We start from the raw sequence: 20,312 nt of genomic DNA, 5'->3' as shown, positions 1-20,312 counted from the left end.
CAATCACTATTATAGGCTGTTTATGGTCTCACTTTGGGCTTACATTCCAATAGCTATGGAACTAAACAGGTAAAAGGAGGCTGACAATGAACATTGTTGCCACTAAGGTTTTGATCCTGTAAAAGTACTGGCAAGGATTGTTTAAAACCTGAGGATATGTGGCTATGTCTGCTGTAAAATCCCTTCTACAACTCAATTACCAGCTACTAAAGTTTCAGTTGTCTAAGGTCTTGATACTCTGAGAGTTTTTACGACTGTAGTCCAACAGCCAGTCAACTGAGGTTTGGGGCCTATGTGAAACAATCTTCGTGCCTTGCTTCAAATGCAAAATCCTTCAGGGATCCTCCTTCTCCCTTTATGTTTAGGAAATTGTTACACACCACATAATTGCAAGCATAAAAATAAATGGGTAAAGTTGTTATGCCAGAACTTGAGTCATTTAGTCATAGGCTCTCCGGATTAGTATACTTGCAGTCCTGAACTCATCCCACAAAAAGGCAAAAATCAACACATGACAACACTAAGCCCATGGCACAATGAAGGAAAGATAGGTACAATGAAGGAGAGATCAGGAAACAACAAATAATAATACAAATAATAAAATAAAATCAATTCAAGGGTTTAGTTATACTTTTTATCAAATGAAACACTTTTGTGGTTTCATCAGTGTGATTCCCAGTTTACTGCATTCCCATTGAAGGAATGTCATTTTAAGAGCAGTGAGTGGCTGGCTGGCCACCATAACCTTAAACAACACTGAAAAAGAACCACATGTTTAGTCAGTCCCTGTTTCTATTTTCAAGCCTTGATCATTGCCCTTCACTTCCGTAGGAGACCGGAGGTACTGTAGATATCCTGTGGGAACAGAACGGCTGCTGCTGCAGTGCTGACGTGAACCATGTTGTGCTGTGACCCATTTCCTGCTCCTCCTGGCTGAGAGCTGTCCACAATAGAACCCTATTCCTTATATAGTTCACTACTTTGGACCAGGGCCCATAGGGCACTATGTAGGAAAATAGGGTGACATTTGTGACGCAACCTATGTGGCTCTAGTTGTGCAGAAAGACAAGTTTGAGGGTAATTCTGCTGCTTACTCAGGCCTTATTGACCCCAACCCCCTGCACCTCCTCCTTACTCAGGCCTCATTGACCCCAACCCCCTGCACCTCCTCCTTACTCAGGCCTCATTGACCCCAATCCCCTGCACCTCCTCTTTACTCAGGCCTCATTGACCCCAACCCCCTGCACCTCCTCCTTACTCAGGCCTCATTGACCCCAACCCCCTGCACCTCCTCCTTACTCAGGCCTCATTGACCCCAACCCCCTGCACCTCCTCCTTACTCAGGCCTCATTGACCCCAAACCCCTGCACCTCCTCCTTACTCAGGCCTCATTGGCCCCAACCCCCTGCACCTCCTCCTTACTCAGGCCTCATTGACCCCAAACCCCTGCACCTCCTCCTTACTCAGGCCTCATTGACCCCCCCCCCCCTGTCCCTAATAACCTGGGGAGAACTGTGCATTATGTCTAAGTGAAAACAACGTAGCAAAAAGAAAACACCTTAGTTTGTTGGTGGTAATATTACCTCCGCTCTGTATTGGTCACTTGATAAAAACACATTTTATTTCCACATAGGGTCATTTCAGGCGGCAGGTAGCCTGGTGGTTAGAGCGTTGGGCCAGTAACCGTAAATGTTGCTAGATCGAATCCCTGAGCTGACAAGGTAAAAATATGTGGTTCCGCCCCTGAACAAGGCAGTTAACGCACTGTCCCTAGGCCGTCATTGTAATTAAGAATTTGATCTTAGCTGACTTGACTTGTTAAATGATAGTTTATTTAGACATATGTTGTTTAAATGCTCAACAGCTTAAAAGGAATGCATCCATTCACTACATAGTGGAATACTCTGTATCAACCTACCATGAAACGTACATTCAATTGAGAAAAAAAATATAAACAAATCCATAAGGAAATTGCATACATTCCATTGCTTAACAAGGAAAGATGTTGACTATTTCAGCATTTTACACAGGTATTAATAAAATATAATAACCTACACCTCTTTAGATAATGTTGGTGAGGTAAGGTTTACATCAATGTCGTATCTTTCTTTCATATGGTCGACACACAAGTACAAAGGGCATTACAGAATGCCCCATTGGATGTCCATTAAAACTTTGTTATGGCTGTTCTTCTGTCAAACTATTTTTTTTTTTTAAACATTTAAATAATTGGTTTAAGACAAGCATACTAAATATCACATAAGATCAGTTTAAAAATCACAGGTTAGCAAAGCACGTAATAGTAAGAAATCCTGAAAACAGAAAAGAAGACTCACCTCGAGTCAGCAGAAGAAGAGAAAGTAAAACTAAGACCAGGAAGTCCCCTATGGGGATGGAATACAAACCACTTCCTGGTTCTAGTCTGCCATGTGCTTGATAAAAACCTAACTGAAAACAAGCTGTATGCAGCACATGCTGTTAGTTATATTTACTGTATAATCATCTTTAGTTATGCAGTAAAGATGGTGTCGGAGAAGAAAGCAGATGTTTTACATGTCCCCATCCGATTGTTTTTTTTTTGTTTGTAACTTATTTTTTACTTATTTTGTACATAATGTTGCCGCTACCGTCTCTTATGACCAGACATAACTTCTGGACATCAGGACTGCTGTTACTCACCACGGACAGGCAGAATCCTTTTTTTTTCCTTTAATGAGTCTGACGAGGCCGACGCGAACAATATACTGCTTTCTCGGGAACAGGCCCAGATCCCCGTGATTTGCGTGAAGAGGAGGCAGAGAAAAGGGGGCCAGACGGCGGGCTGCCTTCTGAGAATTGGTAGGACTGTATTTTGGTAAATAACAGCTGGTGCACGATATCTAAGGAAGTCTCGAGCTATTGCTCGCCTGAGGTAGAGTATCTCATGATAAGCTGTAGACCACACTATCTACCTAGAGAGTTTTCATCTGTATTTTTTGTAGCTGTTTTACATACCACCACAGTCAGAGGCTGGCACTAACACAGCATTGAATCAGCTGTGTTCCGCCATAAGCAAACAAGAAAACACTCACCCAGAGGTGGCGCTCTTAGTAGCCGGGGACTTTAATGCAGGGAAACTTAAATTAGTTTTACCAAATTTCTATCAGCATGTTAAATGTGCACCTTTATTCCCCACACAGAGACACGTACAAAGCTCTCCCTCACCCTCCATTTGGCAAATCTGACCATAATTATTTTCTCTTGATTCCTGCTAATAAGATTTTTTTAAAGAAGGAAGCACCAGTGACTAGATCAATAAAAATGTGGTCAAATGAAGCAGATGCTACGCTACAGGACTGTTTTGCACAGACTGGAATATGCTCCGGGATTTCTCCGATGGCATTGAGGAGTACACCACATAAATAATTTGCTTCATCAATAAGTGCATCGATGACATCATCCCCACTGTGACCATACGTACATACCACAAGCCATGAATTACAGGCAACATCCGCACTGAGCTAAAGGCTGGAGCTGCCACTTTCAAGGAGCGGGAATCTAACCCGGAAGCATATAAGAAATCCTGCTAGGCATACATCAACACCATTATCCCAGAAACCCTAGATTCACTCCAATTTGCATACCGCCCCAACAGATCCACAGATGATGCAATCGCTATTGCACTCCACACTGCCATTTACCACCTGGACAAAAGGAACACCTACGTGGCCATACCCACTACCCTCTGTAGTGCCTTGCGGTCGGAGGCCGAGCAGTTGCCAAACCAGGCGGTGATGCAACCAGTTGCAGAGGGAGATGTTTAGTCCCTATGGTGTTGAACGCTGAGCTGTAGTCAATGAATAGCATTCCCACGTAGGTTTTCCTTTTGTCCAGGTGGGAAAGGGCAGTGTGGGGTGCAATAGAGATTGCATCATCTGTTGGGGCGGTATGCAAATTGGAGTGGGTCTAGGGTTTCTAGGATAATGGTGTTGATGTGAGCTATGACCAGCTTCTCAAAGCACTTCATGGCTACCGACGTGAGTGCTACGGGTCGGTAGTCATTTAGGCAGGTTACCTTAGTGTTCTTGGGCACAGGGACTAGGGTGGTCTGCTTGAAACATGTTTGGTATTACAGAATCGGTCAGGGACAGGTTGAAAATGTCAGACACTTGCCAGTTGGTCAGCGCATGCTCAGAGTACACGTCCTGGTAATCTGTTCCACCCTGCGGGCTTGTGTATGTTGACCTGTTTTAAAGGTCTTACTCACATCGACTACAGAGAGCGTGATCACACAGCCGCCCGGAACAGAGGATGCTCTCATGCATGCTTCAGTGTGGCTGCCTGGAAGCGAGCATAGAAGTAATTTAGCTCGTCTGGTAGGCTCGTGTCACTGGGCAGCTCACGGCTGTGCGTCCCTTTGTAGGGAAAGAGAAAGGGGGATACCTAGTCAGTTGTACAACTGAAATGTGTTTTCGGCATTTAACCCAACCCCCTCTGAATCAGAGAGGTGTGAGGGGCTGCCTCAATCGACATCCACGTCTTCGGTGCCCGGGGAACAATGGGTTAACTGCTTTGCTCAGGGGCAGAACTACAGATTTTTTTACCTTGTCAGCTAAGGGATTCCTTTCGGTTACTGGTCCAACGCTCTAACCACTAGTTAGTCCATAATAGTTTGCAAGCCCTGCAAACTATTAACTAAAACATCCGACGAGTGTCGGAGCCGGTGCATTCAATCTTAGTCCTGTATTGACACTTTGCCTTTTTGATGGTTCGTCGGAGGGTTTTATTAGTCATATTTACAGGATACACATGGTATACACTTTCCAACAAAATGCTTACTTGCAGGTTGGATAGAAAAGTTAAAGTGACAGTGGAAACCCAGGCATGTACACACACACACACACACACACACACACCTGTCCTAGTGTCTGCTTTCACTACAAGGCTCAGTCATGATGATGCCGTAACCCAGAGCAACGGCTAAACAAATACAGCCTGTCCTGCACAGATAACAGCTGTCTGACCTTTTAGTGTGGACATTTTTAGTCCGATGCATCAAATCATTATTCCATCACAGTTCGATGACCTTTTATACGTTTAAATTGTAACCACAGTAGGAACCTGAGACGTCTAACAACACAACAAATGCAAATATCAATGGTTTTTAGCCATAGCAACCAAAACCTTGAAAGATGCACTGTGTATAATCTGTTAGGGAGGATCATGCGTAAATAACAGCAACCAATCAACACTGCAGTAAACCATCTGTAATGTTGCCACTTTGCAAACCTTCAGCGTAGATTGAACGGTTCAAATGCAGGCATTGGCGGCTGAATCCATCACGATGGATCCCGTTCCCCATGTCCAGTAACGTCCCATTCCCAATGAGTTAAGTCCCATTGCGTCCCAAATGGCACCCTATTCTCTATCTAGTGCACAACGTTTGACCAGAATGACTACTTTTGACCAGAGCCTGATGGGTCCTGGTCAAAAGTAGCGCACTACAGAGGGAATAGGGTACCAATTGGGATTGCAACCCCTCTTGGCACAGGCCATGGCTGAAGCCCCATATTTCATTGACTGTTAACACTCTCGACTATAAATAAAAAGATAGACAGAGGCTCCTTTGTTCAGTCAGCATCAGCTGTAGATCATCCATCAGAGTGGATGGGACTTGTTTTGGGGAATGCCGGTGGTGCTTCGACAATGAGAGGTGATGAGTCATGTTTTGATGTCCCTACTTTCGAGGGACTAATACCAGCGAGTAAAAATCTTCAAATTTTATTGTTTGAATTTGAATGTACTAAATAGAATCCATGTGTTGTTGTAGATGAGGCTGAACACATTTGTGATAAAGATACCATTATAAAAGACCAGCAGGAGAAATCAGAAAGCTAATCCTGCCACCTTGTGGCATTATACTCTTAAACGACTAAGCATACTTGTATCAAACTAATGACCAAACAACTAACCTATAAACTCACCGTTACCATTGTCCACGTGTCGTACTGGTGAGGGAGAAACCACACAATTTGCATCGACAACCCAAAAATACAACAGTGCACAGTCTCCTCTTGAGAGAAAAAAATATGTCTGGAATGGAGGGATGAAACAGATTGAATTATTCACATCACCAGCTGCTACTCTGGGTGAAACGGGCCGGCAATTGTACCCCAGTGATTCCTAGTGAAGTGTGATCAGACAGAACAGCTGTATGGCTGCACTTAAAGGCCCAGTGCAGACAAAAAAAAGGTGATTTTTCCTGTGTTTTATATATATTTCCATACTATGAGTTTGGAATAATACTATGAAATTGTGAAAATGATGATAATGCCCTTTTAGTGTAAGAGACGTTTTAAAAAAAAATGTTTTTGGTGGTATGGAGTTTTGGCCATGCATGGTGACATCACCATGCGGTAAATTAGTTAATAGACCAATAAGAAAGAGCGTTCCAACCCTATCTGCCAATAACAGCTATTTTTCTGTTTTCCTCTCCCCACTCAGACCACTCCCAGTCATAGCAGAATTCTTGCTAGAGAAATTGCCCTTTGCTAAGAAGCCATTTACATAAAAAATGTTTTAAAAAAAAATCACTGTTAAGGAACTGAATTGTTCCCAAGAAATAATGATGGTACCACTTCATTTGGGTAGTCCATCTGTAGATGCTCTACAGACTAAGACTATCAGTAACCTTTCAACTATCAACTATCTACTAACCCTAACCTTAACTCTAACCCTAATTCTAAACCTAACAAGCAGTTGCTTATCGACATATAGTTTGTTGATAGTAGGAGAGCATCTACAGATGGAACATCCAGACTATCAAATAAAGTGTGACAATGATTTGATATTGAAAAAAGTGCTGATTTGGACCTTCAACACATCTCTCGCTCTCCATCTTTCACTCTTTCTGCCTCTGTTTGTCTCTCTCACACTCCATCTGTCCCTTGATCTGATTAAATCTCGCAACCTCCCTCCTCTCCTTCCCCACCTTAATATTTCTCCCTCCGTCAGAAGCCTGGAATATGAATATATGTGTCTAGAAGTTCATCCTTCACTGTATAAACCAGGCAGGAGGCAGCTTATATGAGTCACAGCCATTAATAGAGGACAGATACTGTGTTCTGATAGCAGCGGCCAGGAATAGAGGACAGCTACTGTGTTCTGATAGCAGCGGCCAGGAATAGAGGACAGATACTGTGTTCTGATAGCAGTGGCCAGGAATAGAGGACAGATACTGTGTTCTGATAGCAGTGGCCAGGAATAGAGGACAGATACTGTGTTCTGATAGCAGCGGCCAGGAATAGAGGACAGATACTGTGTTCTGATAGCAGCGGCCAGGAATAGAGGACAGATACTGTGTTCTGATAGCAGCGGCCAGGAATAGAGGACAGATACTGTGTTCTGATAGCAGTGGCCAGGAATAGAGGACAGATACTGTGTCCTGATAGCAGCGGCCAGGAATAGAGGACAGATACTGTGTCCTGATAGTTCTACCTGTATTCATGTGATCGCCATGGGAACTGCTGAAGAAACCAACCTAAACTTATTCTGTATCACAACAGCAATACAATTGAAGAAGAAACGAGCCAGAGAAACTTTAAGAGTGTCTCAGGAAAAACATGAAGTTATGGCAGACATGTCAGATGTTAACGCACTAGAGTCGATGTCCACACGGATCAAACTTACTCTCTAGTCTATATAATATCTTAGTTAAATGAGAGGCAGACAGACAGACGGACAGGGACAGGCAGAGACAGACATACACGCAGACAGACAGACATACAGAAAGAAATAGAGACATCTTCTCCCGTTCATTAAGCTTTATCCCACAGCTTCCCGACAGCATCCTCACACTGCTTCCTCCCCTAGTTAAATGAGAGGCAGACAGACAGACAGACAGACCGAAATAGAGACATCTTCTCCCGTTCATTAAGCTTTATCCCACAGCTTCCCCTGACAGCATCCTCACACTGCTTCCTCCCCTAGTTAAATGAGAGGCAGACAGACAGACAGACAGACAGACAGACAGACAGACAGACAGACAGACAGACAGACAGACAGACAGAAATAGAGACATCTTCTCCCGTTCATTAAGCTTTATCCCACAGCTTCCCCTGACAGCATCCTCCCACAGCTTCCTCCCCTAGTTAAATGAGAGGCAGACAGACAGACAGACAGAAAGAAATAGAGACATCTTCTCCCGTTCATTAAGCTTTATCCCACAGCTTCCCCTGACAGCATCCTCACACTGCTTCCTCCCCTAGTTAAATAACCCAATTATTCAAGACTAACAAACACACACTTTGTTCAACTTTAAGATAACAACAGCAATAGCATAACAACAATGATAATAATAACCGTAGTCAAATACTGTATATTTCCAGGTCTTACAATGCTCTAAAACTCCTCATATTATATCAGCCATTTAAAGGTGCACCATACAATCTCCATTTGACATTTTCAACAAAACCCAACGTATGTTGCACCAAAACATGCCGAGAAGACAGACAATATTTTTTTCATTTACGTTTTTTTCTTCGCAGAGTTTTCTTCCTCCCTCATGACCTCTGTGGAATTTGATGTTTTTAAGTGATTTAAAAGTTTAGTCCATAGTTTGTTTCTTTGTTTGACACACTTCCTTTAGAAGCTGTTGCAGTGTGTGGCACACAATCAACTACTTCAACCAGTGGCGTAAAGCGCGTGGAAGCCTGGTGTCTCAAAGAACTTCTGGAGAGAGGGAGAGAAAAAGAGAGAGAAAGAACAGAGAGAGAGAGAAAAAGAGAGAGAAAGAACAGAGGGAGAGAAAAAGAGAGATAAAGAACAGAGAGAGAGAAAAAGAGAGAGAAAGAACAGAAGGAGAGAAAAAGAGAGAGGAAGAACAGAGAGAGAGAGAAAAAGAGAGAAAGAACAGAGAGGGAGAGAAAAAGAGAGAGAGAACAGAGAGGGAGAGAAAAAGAGAGAGAAAGAACAGAGAGGGAGAGAAAAAGAGAGAAAGAACAGAGAGGGAGAGAAAAAGAGAGAGAGAACAGAGAGGGAGAGAAAAAGAGAGAGAAAGAACAGAGAGGGAGAGAAAAAGAGAGAAAGAACAGAGAGAGGGAGAGAAAAAACAAATCAGCATTGCTTTCTGCTTCAATTGGGAATATGAGCTAGTTTGAAGTCTACAGTACGTGAGGCATACCATCTATCAGACCTTATCATTCAAATGTTTCAGTTCTAGGGATGATATTCTGCACGCGCCATTATCATTAGAACCCTTGGGCTGTGGGGACATAAACATGGGATATATTATGGTGCGGCAGGTAGCCTAGCGGTTAGAGGGGGAGGCAGGTAGCCTAGTGGTTATAGGGGGAGGCAGGTAGCCTAGTGGTTATAGGGGGAGGCAGGTAGCCTAGTGGTTATAGGGGGAGGCAGGTAGCCTAGTGGTTATAGGGGGAGGCAGGTAGCCTAGTGGTTATAGGGGGAGGCAGGTAGCCTAGTGGTTATAGGGGGAGGCAGGTAGCCTAGTGGTTATAGGGGGAGGCAGGTAGCCTAGTGGTTAGAGTGTTGTGCCAGTAACCGTACGGTTGCTGAATCGAATACCCGAGGTGACAAGGTAAAAATTAGTTGTTCTGCCCCTGAACGAGGCAGTTAACCCACTGTTCCCCGGGCACTGAAGACGTGGATGTCGATTAAGGCAGCCCCCCCCCCCCCCACCTCTCTGATTCAGGGGGGTTGGGTTTAAATGAGGAAGACACATTTTGGAGGCATTCAGTTGTACAACTGACTAGGTTGTCCCCTAATATTATGTATGTCCCATTGGTCTCAGTCATATTGTTTGCTTTGCTTACATTTAATGCTTGGGTATGGCCGTCTTCGAGACCGGCTGTGGGGGCCTTGGCATAATAAAGGGGGCCTCGTTTGCCAACCTAAGGAGCACGGCAAAACAGGACTGGGATCCTCTTTCCAGTCTTGGATGTCAACTCTCCCACATGGGGAGCTTGGGCAGCATGCCCAGAGGCTAGGACCCAGGCTTTGGGATAGTGGTAAAGGTTTGGAGTCCCCTCTCTGTAAACTCTGGTAATGGTTGTAGCTAACTACAGGATGCATACCTTTTAGCATAAGATCCACACTGTGATTCTCTATACACATGCTGGTAGTGTAGTTATAGAGTTATGGATTGCGTACATCCTAGAGTGCTATGTACTGATACAGTGATAGAATGCTTCATTTGAAATGTTAAAATGATATGGCATGTCTGGTCCTAATCCTGACCTGTATAGCTACCTGCAGCATGCTGAGGCTTCATGGGACCCGTTTTCATCAGGAAGGGATCTCCTCCCTCAAAGGCCAGGATTGGGTCGCTGACGATGCCACTCCCCGGTTTTCCCGGCCCACCGTTGCTGCTCCTGTTGTGATTGGACAGCTGGATGATCTGCTCAAAGTCAGCTGCCTTCCCGTTGGCTGAGAGGCCATTCTGGTGCATGGCTGGCCGGACAGCATTCAGCACAGGACTGGAATCTGCTTCAATCTGCTGCATCTTAGGCGCTGCATGAAAAAAAACAAAAGTTGCTCTCTTTAAAATGACTAATAAAATGGTCCTAGACTGAGTGTTATCTCTCTAATTGAATGTATAATGTTTTGTAACTGTCTTGTCTTTTAAATCATGACTTTATTTGTTAGCGTCCAAGACCACTTTGTAAATAAGTGCCATCCTCTTGGGATCTAATGCACAGCCCAGCTAACAATTCTAGGGAGAGAGAGAACAATTCTGTAACATTACCTGTAATGTTCCCCTAACGTTTTTGATTGTCCAGTTATCAGTTATTTAGGGGAACATTCTGTCTATGTTAGCAAAGACATTCAGCAAACCTTTTAACCATGGTAACCAGAACGTAAATCTTAGCTCTGTTAAAAGTACACTCAAGAAAAACTAGTATTGATCGTAGTGATTCAGGAGGATCGTTAAAACAGGTTCACATGTCGCACCAACATCACAACTATACTGAAAGCCTTTAAAAAGTAGGCCGGAATCAAATCAATGATGAAAACAGTAAGAGTGCTGACATGGTGGCGTAGTGGGAAAATCTGAGAACTGTGAATCATGAGGTTGTGACTTCAAATCCCAGGTGAGGACACGTTGAAAAATAATTACTTTATAAAATAACATACACAATGTAATCAAATACGTAAGTTGAAAAAAATGATGTTGAAAGCACTGTGTGTGTGTTTGTATCTCTAATCTAACAGACACAGAGCTATGAATGGTTCACTGGTTCACCAATCAGAGCCTTGATTGGCTCAGCAACAGTAACGAGGCAAGATGTGTAACGTTTCTTTGGGATCATCAGGTGACATCCTGACAACTAATACACAGAAATGTTCCTGCAAAGTTCCCATGAAACTTGTCTAGAACATTCATATCTTATGTTCTGAGAACATGGCAACCATGTTCTGTGTATGTTTGGTGGGGACGTTTATGGAATATTCTCCTAACCCTCAGAAAACTGGACACAAACGTTCTTGCAATGTTTCCATGAAGCGTGTCTACAACATATCTTAAATTCAGAGAACATGTTAACCATGTTCTGGGTAAGTTCCGTTTGACATTAAGGGGACGGTCTCTTGGAAACAGTCCTTGCACATCACTGGAACATTGCAAAGAAAGCCTTAGTTAAAAGCCCAATGAAACTCTTAAGGAAACGTTCTCTAAAGTTGTGGGAACGTTTGTTGTTAGCTGGGATGTTGTATATTTTTTTTAAATTTTTTATACCCAAACACATTTTTATCAAATCAGATCACAGGTTGAAGGAGACAGCAGAATGGCACTGTATGTAACTTACCTTTACTGTTCTTCGTACTATCTTTGCCATTGACCTGTGCTGGGGAATTGGACTCATTCGGCAGTGAAGGCTAGAAGAACATAGAATGGGACAAATGGTTGCTGTGTATCACACAAGGTTGCTACACATTGGTGGTGGATGAGGTGTTATTATCAAGAAGTGCTTTGAACATCTGGACAGACACTATCATGAATTCAGTTAATTAAATAAGAAAACACATACAGTTGAAGTCGGAAGTTTACACACACCTTAGCCAAATACATTTAAACTCAGTTTTTCACAATTCCTGACATATAATCGTAGTTAAAAATTCCCTGTCTTATGTCAGGTAGGATCACCACAAGAATGTGAAATGTCAGAATAATAGTAGAGAGAATGGTTTATTTCAGCTTTTATTTCTTTCATCACATTCCCAGTGGGCCAGAAGCTTACATAGACTCAATTAGTATTTGGTAGCATTGCCTTTAAATTGTTTAACTTGGGTCAAACGTTTCGGGTAGCCTCCCACAAGCTTCCAACAATAAGAATTTTGGCCCATTCCTCCTGACAGAGCTGGTGTAACTGAGTCAGGTTTGTAGGCCTCCATGCTCACACACACCTTTTCAGTTCTGCCCACACATTTTCTATGGGATTAAGGTCAGGGCTTTGTGATGGCCACTCCAATACCTTAACTTTCTTGTCCTTAAGCCATTTTGCCACAACTTTGGAAGTATGCTTGGGGTCATTGTCCATTTGGAAGACCCATTTGCGACAAGGCTTTAACTTGACTGATGTCTTGAGATGCTGCTTCAATATATCCACATCATTTTCTTTCCTCATGATGCCACCTATTTTGTAAAGTGCACCAGTCCGTTCTGCAGCAAAGCACCCCACAACATGATGCTGCCACCCCCGTGCTTCACGGTTGGGATGGTGATCTTCGGCTTACAAGCCTCCACCTTTTCCCTCCAAACATAACAATGGTCATTATGGCCAAACAGTTCTATTTTTGTTTCATCAGACCAGAGGACATTTCTCCAAAAAGTATGATCTTTGTCCCCATGTGCAGGTGCAAACTGTAGTCTGGCTTTTTTATGGCGGTTTTGCAGCAGTGGCTCCTTCCTTGCTGAGCGGCCTTTCAGGTTGTCGATATAGGACTCGTTTTACTGTGGATATAGATACTTATGTACCTGTTTCCTCCAGCATCTTCACAAGGTCCTTTGCTGTTATTCTGGGACTGATTTGCACTTTTCGCACCAAAGTACGTTAATCTCTAGGAGACAGAACGCGTCTCCTTCCTGAGGGGTGTGATGGCTGCTTGGTCCCATGGTGTTTATACTTATGTACTATTGTTTTTACAGATGAACGTGGTACCTTCAGGCGTTTGGAAATTGCTCCCAAGGATGAAACAGACTTGTGGAGGTCAACATTTTTTTTCTGAGGTCTTAGCTGATTTATTTTGATTTTCCCATGATGTCAAGCAAAGAGGCCCTCAGTTTGAAGGTAGGCCTTGAAATACATCCACAGGTACACCTCCAATTGACCGAAATTATGTCAATTAGCCAATCAGAAGCTTCTAAAGCCATGACATCATTTTCTGGAATTTTCCAAGCTGTTTAAAGGCACAGTCAACTTATGTAAACTTCTGACCCACTGGAATTGTGATACAGTGAAATATAAGTGAAATAATCTGTCTGTAAACAGTTGTTGGAAAAATTACTTGTGTCATGCACAAAGTAGATGTCCTCACCGACTTGACAAAACTATAGTTTGTTAACAAGAAATGTGTGGAGTGGTTGAAAAGTGAGTTTTAATGACTCCAATCTAAGTGTATGTAAACGTCAGACTTCAACTGTATAATGTTTCATCTGTATAAAGGGTCTAGAAGGGTTGTTATACGAAGCATGGGCCTTACATCAATCACCTTTTCTCCAGCATCAGTACTTTTACGAGTTCTCTTCATGATCTCCTCAAGGCGCTGTGGAGCAGAGGCAGAAGGCAGAAGTTGTCAGCTGCTGGATTTGATTATTTACAACTAATGCACTGTGTATCTTTACTGGTCCTACATTTATGTAGAAAGTAGAAAGTAAAGACAAGTTAGTCTTTTTCATCCATCCACCCTTCCCTCCATCTCTCCTCCCTCCTCCCCTCCATCTCCTATCTCTCCTCCCTCCATCCCTCCTCCCATCCTCCATCTCTCCTCCCTCCATCCCTCCTCCCCTCATCCCTCCATCTCTCCATCTCCCATCCTCCATCTCTCCTCCCTCCATCCCTCCTCCCATCCTCCATCTCTCCTTCCTCCATCTCCCATCCTCCATCTCTCCTCCCTCCATCCCTTCTCCCCTCCATCCCTCAATCTCTCCTCCCACCCTCCATCCATCCCTCCTCCCATCTCTCCTCCCTCCATCCCTCCTCCCACCCTCCATCCATCCCTCCTCTCATCTCTCCTCCCTCCATCCCTCCTCCCATCCTCCATCCCTGCCTCCATCCTCCATCTCTCCTCCCTCCATCTCTCCTCCCTCCATCCCTCTCTCCTCCCTCCCTCCACCTCTCCTCCCTCCCTCCACCTCTCCTCCCTCCATCTCTCCTCCCCCCTCCATCTCTCCTCCCTCCCTCCTCCCATCCTCTATCCCTCCTCCCCTCCATCTCTCCTCCCTCCATCTCTCCTCCCTCCATCTCTCCATCCCTCCTCCCCGCTCCACCTTCTTTCTCTCTAGGCGCGCCTGTTCCTCCTTCTGGAAGTGCTTCTCTCTCTCCAGGCGCTGACGCTCCGCCTCCTCACGAGCTTTGACCTCGGCCTCCTCCCTCTGACACAGACGGGACAAAACAACATCATCAATACGATCATCAATACTATAGGATGTTCATCATTCTATTAAGACAACAAGGAAATGACTCAACAAGAGAATTGTGTCAGTCTAGATAAAACCCTAATTTCATATAATATCAAATGATGGAATGTAAAAAATTATTATTAGCAAATGATACAAGAGTAGATTAATGTCCCCTTTTCTAACCACTAGGTGGCAACATATTCCCAGTCTAGACTGTATTAGGCTGTAGGGCAGGGCTTGATATCTCCCTGTAATAATGCCATTACACAGCTCACTGGATCTTTTGAGTCATCAGTACTAAATAGGTGATGCATGATGGGATGAAAACAAAGCTGTGATCACATCAGTTCCAAACAAACCACGGCTACACCACAGGCAGCAAATATCTACATAACGACATCCATCAAAACAACAAGGTTGCTATGCTTCATAAACAAAACACAGGTTGTATACAGCTGAGTAATGTCAGATGTTCGCAATGACGTTTTAACATCCAAAGTTTCCTGCAAGTTAAAACTTGCTGCGTCATGGTTCATGAGATGAGCTGAAAAATGTTGTATGAATATGACGCCTCACCATCTTGACACACGCGGCAAGGAAGATGGCTGCTGGCAGTGTCGAACAAACAACAAACTGCACTGGTCTTCCCTCGGGGGAGACTCAAGCATGTCTGAATGCTACAGGCAGGGGTAGTGGGAACACTGTCACTATCTATCCCCTGTCAGCCCACTGCAGTGCGGAGCAGAGAGGGGGACAGGGGTAGTGGGAACACTGTCACTATCTATCCCCTGTCAGCCCACTGCAGTGCGGAGCAGAGAGGGGGACAGGGGTAGTGGGAACACTGTCACTATCTATCCCCTGTCAGCCCACTGCAGTGCGGAGCAGAGAGGGGGACAGGGGTAGTGGGAACACTGTCACTATCTATCCCCTGTCAGCCCACTGCGGTGCGGAGCAGAGAGGGGGACAGGGGTAGTGGGAACACTGTCACTATCTATCCCCTGTCAGCCCACTGCAGTGCGGAGCAGAGAGGGGGACAGGGGGAGGACAGAGCTGTCACTATCCCACTCTGACAGCGGCTCTCTCAGCGCCAATAAATTCTGGGCATCTGCCTGGAGAAGGCATGGTGATAATGACATGCTGATTGTAGGCCTTACAGCAAACATTCCCTCTCATAATGTTTCCAGGACCTAAGATCAGTCAACCTGTGTCATACGTCTTCTTCTATGCTGTAAGTCAAGACTGCCTGTCGATCTCGCACCTGTTTCTGCAGGCGTTGGTTCTCCTCCTGTTCCGCCTTGGCTTTCTCCTTCGCCCCCTTCTCCTCCTCCAGGCGCTGGGCCTCGTCTCTCAGAAGCTGCTCCTTCGCCATGAGGCGTGCCTCCTCCTCCCTGCGCCTCCTCTCCTCCGCCTGCCGAGCCATGCCCTCCTCACGAGCAATCCTGCATGGGGAGCATGCTCAGTCAGGTCAGCACATGCTCATACAGTATATGCTCACACTATCAATGTATGGTACACACTTGTCTTGGACATGAGGCAAACAGTAAACCATTCATATGTCTATAGACCAGGGTTTCTTTAACTATGGGTCGGGACCAGAATCGGGCCCTGGTCATGTGAAAGGTGGGTCGCGAGTTATGAGAATACATCACACACTATTTATTTTTAATTTGGGTCATTGGAGAACAATTTTGGTCACGGGAAGACAGTCAATTTCTCATTTGGGCCTTGAGCTAAAAAGGTGAAGAGCCCCTGCTATAGACAGACAGACAGACAGACAGACAGACAGACAGACAGACAGACAGACACTCCAATCAAAAACATTCAATAATACTACAGTACTATAATAACCAACTCAATGACATGTCTCATCAATTCCAGCCAGTCTGACTGACCGTTTCCTCTTCTCCTGCTCCAGGCGCTCCTGCTCCTCTCTCTCCCGTTGCTCCCGGGCCTGTCTGCGTTTCTCAGCCAGGACTCGAGCTGCTTCCTCTGGGTCGTTGGTGCCGGCTGAGGGCCTGGAAGCCAGAGTGGCAGCAGTAGATGAGGCAGCAGAGGTGGCAGTTGTGGGAGTTGAGGCAGCAGAGGCAGTCAGCTGTAGGTTTGAGGATTGGGTAGAGGCGGCCACTGTGACTGGTGCACTAAGAGATGTTTGTGTCGCCGGCGCCGAAGACACCATTATAGCAGGAACATTACAGGAGCCTGTAAGAGCAAGAGAGACATCAGAGGCCTCTGTTTCACATCTGAAGCCACACAATGGACCATAACCACGGAATAAACTTCAAGGATCATATGAGGCAAACATCATAGAGTTGATACAATGTGTGTTTTCTCAAGGCAGAGAAGACAAGAAGTAACAGCTGAAAATAAACATCCTGGAGCTTGGATACGGTAACCACGGCGAACAAACTTACTCTTTTTCTCCTCAGGAGTGTCTGGCTGATGGGGCTCGTTGTTAGTTTCCACAGTGACCGGCTGAAGATGTACCCTGACAGGGGTCTGGGCTCTTTTGGGGCGGGTCTTTGTGCCTGTGGGGATCTTCTTGCATGTGGAGGGGGTCTTGGGAGCCATTGGAGGGCAGGGGGACAACAGTTTGCTTTTGGGGGCCACAGGTGATGGAGGTCGGTTTTGGGGTTTTGGGGTACTGCTGCAGGATAAGAGATGAAAATATATAAGTGGGGAAGAGAGGGAAGGAGAAGGGAGGGAAGAGGCAGGGAGGAGGGAAGGAAGAGGGAGAAGATTCTTAGTGTCTGGAACTTTATTGGAGGGATGCAACACAATTCTTCCACAAGAAATGTCATTATTTGGTGTTTTGTTGATGGTGGTGGAAATCTCTGTCTCAGGTGCTGCTCCAGAATCATCCATGTGTTCAATTGGGTTGAGATCTGGTGACTGAGACAGCCATGGCATACATAGTTTTCATGCTCATCAAACCATTCAATGACCACTCGTGACCTGTGGATGGAGGCATTGTCATCCTATAGTCATTGTAGACATAATAATGGGCAAAATGATGGTCTGCCCAGCATTTTTATATATGACCTTAAGCATGATGGGATATGAATTGCTGAGGAATTGCTTAGGAACCCCACCTTTGTGAAAGCACCTGCTTTCAATATATTTTATCTCCTTAATTTAATGAAGTGTTTCCTTTATTTGGGCAGAGACCTGAAGTATAGGACTGTTTAGAGTAGTTCTACTGTTTGGCACAAGACAGATTCTGGTCTCAATTCCATCCTATGTTCTGTGTTCTGTAATCTGTGTTCTGTAATCTGTGTTCTGTAATCCGTGTTCTGTAATCTGTGTTCTGTAATCCGTGTACTGTAATCCGTGTTCTGTAATCCGTGTTCTGTAATCTGTGTTCTGTAATCTGTGTTCTGTAATCCGTGTTCTGTAATCCGTGTTCTGTGATCTGTGTCCTGTGATCTGTGTTCTGTAATCTGCAATCTGTGTTCTGTAATATGTGTTTTGTAATCTGTGTTCTGTAATCTGTGTTCTGTAATCTGTGGTCTGTTATCTGTAATTTGTGTTCCGTAATCTGTGTCCTGTAATCGTGTTCTGGAATCTGGGTTCTGTGTTCCGTAATCTGTGTTCTGTGTTCTGTGTCATGTGTCCTAACAATACCTGAACTCCGGCCTGGATCTGGTCGGTATTGGTAACTTCTTCAGAACTTTCTCTTTTTCATTCTCCCTCTCCTTGTCTTTCTTCTCTTTCTTCTTCTTATCCAACTTTGAGAAACAAAAAGGGTGAACAGTTATGGCAGAATACCTGGAATTACACTATAGTGTGTGTGTGTGTGTTAACATGTATGCTTGAACAAGTGTGTGTGTGTGTGTGAGGACGTGCGCTGACCAGCGTTGAGTTCCGTCGGCGTTGGCGCTGTGTGATGTCGGGAGTGCTGGCGGACACTCCTCCCCTCCAGCGTTCGGAGGAGTCCCGGTGAGGGTGGTGGTGGGAGCAGGCGTCCAGGGGGCTGGCGGAGGCTGAACGGAAGCAGTGGTGAGAGTCTAAGTGCATCACAGAGATGAAGAAAACAGGCAGGAAAGACGAGGTCAGGACCCCTAATAGTTAGGCCACCTACTGAAAATGTAACGGTGGCAGACACAGTTATTCAGCGTGGACCTCTGGCCAGCTGTGATCCTTGTAGGTAACATTGGGCTCTGCAGGATTTAACTGACTGAGTTTACTTCCCGTGTCAGAAATAATGCATGAAACAAAGATAGTGTACCTAGTGGTAGGCTGGTGTGTACTGTACTGTACCTAGTGGTACTCTGGTGTATACTGTACTGTACCTAGTGGTAGTCTGGTGTATACTGTACCTAGTGGTAGTCTGGTGTGTACTGTACCTAGTGGTAGTCTGGTGTGTACTGTACTGTACCTAGTGGAAGTCTGGTGTGTACTGTACTGTATCTAGTGGTAGTCTGGTGTGTACTGTACTGTACCTAGTGGTAGTCTGGTGTGTACTGTAACTAGTGGTAGTCTGGTGTGTACTGTACTGTACCTAGTGGTAGTCTGGTGTGTACTGTACTGTACCTAGTGGTAGTCTGGTGTGTACTGTAACTAGTGGTAGTCTGGTGTGTACTGTACTGTACCTAGTGGTAGTCTGGTGTGTACTGTACTGTACCTAGTGGTACTCTGGTGTGTACTGTACTGTACCTAGTGGTAGTCTGGTGTGTACTGTACCTAGTGGTAGTCTGGTGTGTACTGTACTGTAACTAGTGGTAGTCTGGTGTGTACTGTACTGTATCTAGTGGTAGTCTGGTGTATACTGTAACTAGTGGTAGTCTGGTGTGTACTGTACTGTACCTAGTGGTACTCTGGTGTGTACTGTACTGTACCTAGTGGTAGTCTGGTGTGTACTGTACTGTATCTAGTGGAAGTCTGGTGTGTACTGTACTGTACCTAGTGGTAGTCTGGTGTGTACTGTACTGTACCTAGTGGTAGTCTGGTGTGTACTGTACTGTACCTAGTGGTACTCTGGTGTGTACTGTACTGTACCTAGTGGTAGTCTGGTGTGTACTGTACTGTATCTAGTGGAAGTCTGGTGTGTACTGTACTGTACCTAGTGGTAGTCTGGTGTGTACTGTACTGTACCTAGTGGTAGTCTGGTGTGTACTGTACTGTATCTAGTGGAAGTCTGGTGTGTACTGTACTGTACCTAGTGGTAGTCTGGTGTGTACTGTACTGTACCTAGTGGTAGTCTGGTGTATACTGTACCTAGTGGTAGTCTGGTGTATACTGTACCTAGTGGTAGTCTGGTGTGTACTGTACTGTAACTAGTGGTAGTCTGGTGTGTACTGTACTGTACCTAGTGGTAGTCTGGTGTATACTGTACCTAGTGGTAGTCTGGTGTATACCTTAACTAGTGGTACTCTGGTGTATACTGTACCTAGTGGTAGTCTGGTGTGTACTGTACCTAGTGGTAGTCTGGTGTGTACTGTACTGTAACTAGTGGTAGTCTGGTGTATACTGTACTGTACCTAGTGGTAGTCTGGTGTGTACTGTACTGTACCTAGTGGTAGTCTGGTGTGTACTGTACTGTAACTAGTGGTAGTCTGGTGTGTACTGTACTGTACCTTGTGGTAGTCTGGTGTATACTGTACCTAGTGGTAGTCTGGTGTATACCTTAACTAGTGGTACTCTGGTGTATACTGTACCTAGTGGTAGTCTGGTGTGTACTGTACCTAGTGGTAGTCTGGTG

General features: G+C 44.9%; 1 protein-coding gene across 48 annotated transcripts in view; it reads right to left on the bottom strand.

Annotated features, from left to right (window-relative positions):
- Positions 1–8,180: 8,180 nt before the first annotated feature.
- The window catches only part of LOC110496692 (uncharacterized), a 92,542-nt gene continuing 80,410 nt past the window's right edge, over positions 8,181–20,312 (bottom strand). For 7 of the 48 annotated variants that reach the window (XM_036953511.2, XM_036953507.2, XM_036953502.2 and 4 more), the window contains 10 exons: positions 18,464–18,618; positions 18,236–18,339; positions 17,026–17,258; positions 16,507–16,813; positions 15,873–16,053; positions 14,483–14,587; positions 13,696–13,758; positions 11,802–11,871; positions 10,234–10,506; positions 8,181–8,709 (listed from right to left, as the gene is read on the bottom strand). In XM_036953511.2, coding sequence (XP_036809406.2) covers positions 8,699–8,709; positions 10,234–10,506; positions 11,802–11,871; positions 13,696–13,758; positions 14,483–14,587; positions 15,873–16,053; positions 16,507–16,813; positions 17,026–17,258; positions 18,236–18,339; positions 18,464–18,618 — 1,502 coding nt within the window. In that variant the 3' untranslated portion in view covers positions 8,181–8,698. The remainder of the gene's footprint in view (positions 8,710–10,233; positions 10,507–11,801; positions 11,872–13,695; positions 13,759–14,482; positions 14,588–15,872; positions 16,054–16,506; positions 16,814–17,025; positions 17,259–18,235; positions 18,340–18,463; positions 18,619–20,312) is intronic. The other 41 variants (XM_090209330.1, XM_036953506.2, XM_090209312.1 and 38 more) reach the window with 13 other exon arrangements.

Source organism: Oncorhynchus mykiss, chromosome 18, assembly GCF_057628025.1.
Source record: "Oncorhynchus mykiss isolate SJ-2025 chromosome 18, ASM5762802v1, whole genome shotgun sequence".
Lineage (NCBI taxonomy): Eukaryota > Metazoa > Chordata > Actinopteri > Salmoniformes > Salmonidae > Oncorhynchus > Oncorhynchus mykiss.
Note: the sequence above shows the minus strand (reverse complement) of the source record. Positions and strands in the feature narration are given on the sequence as shown.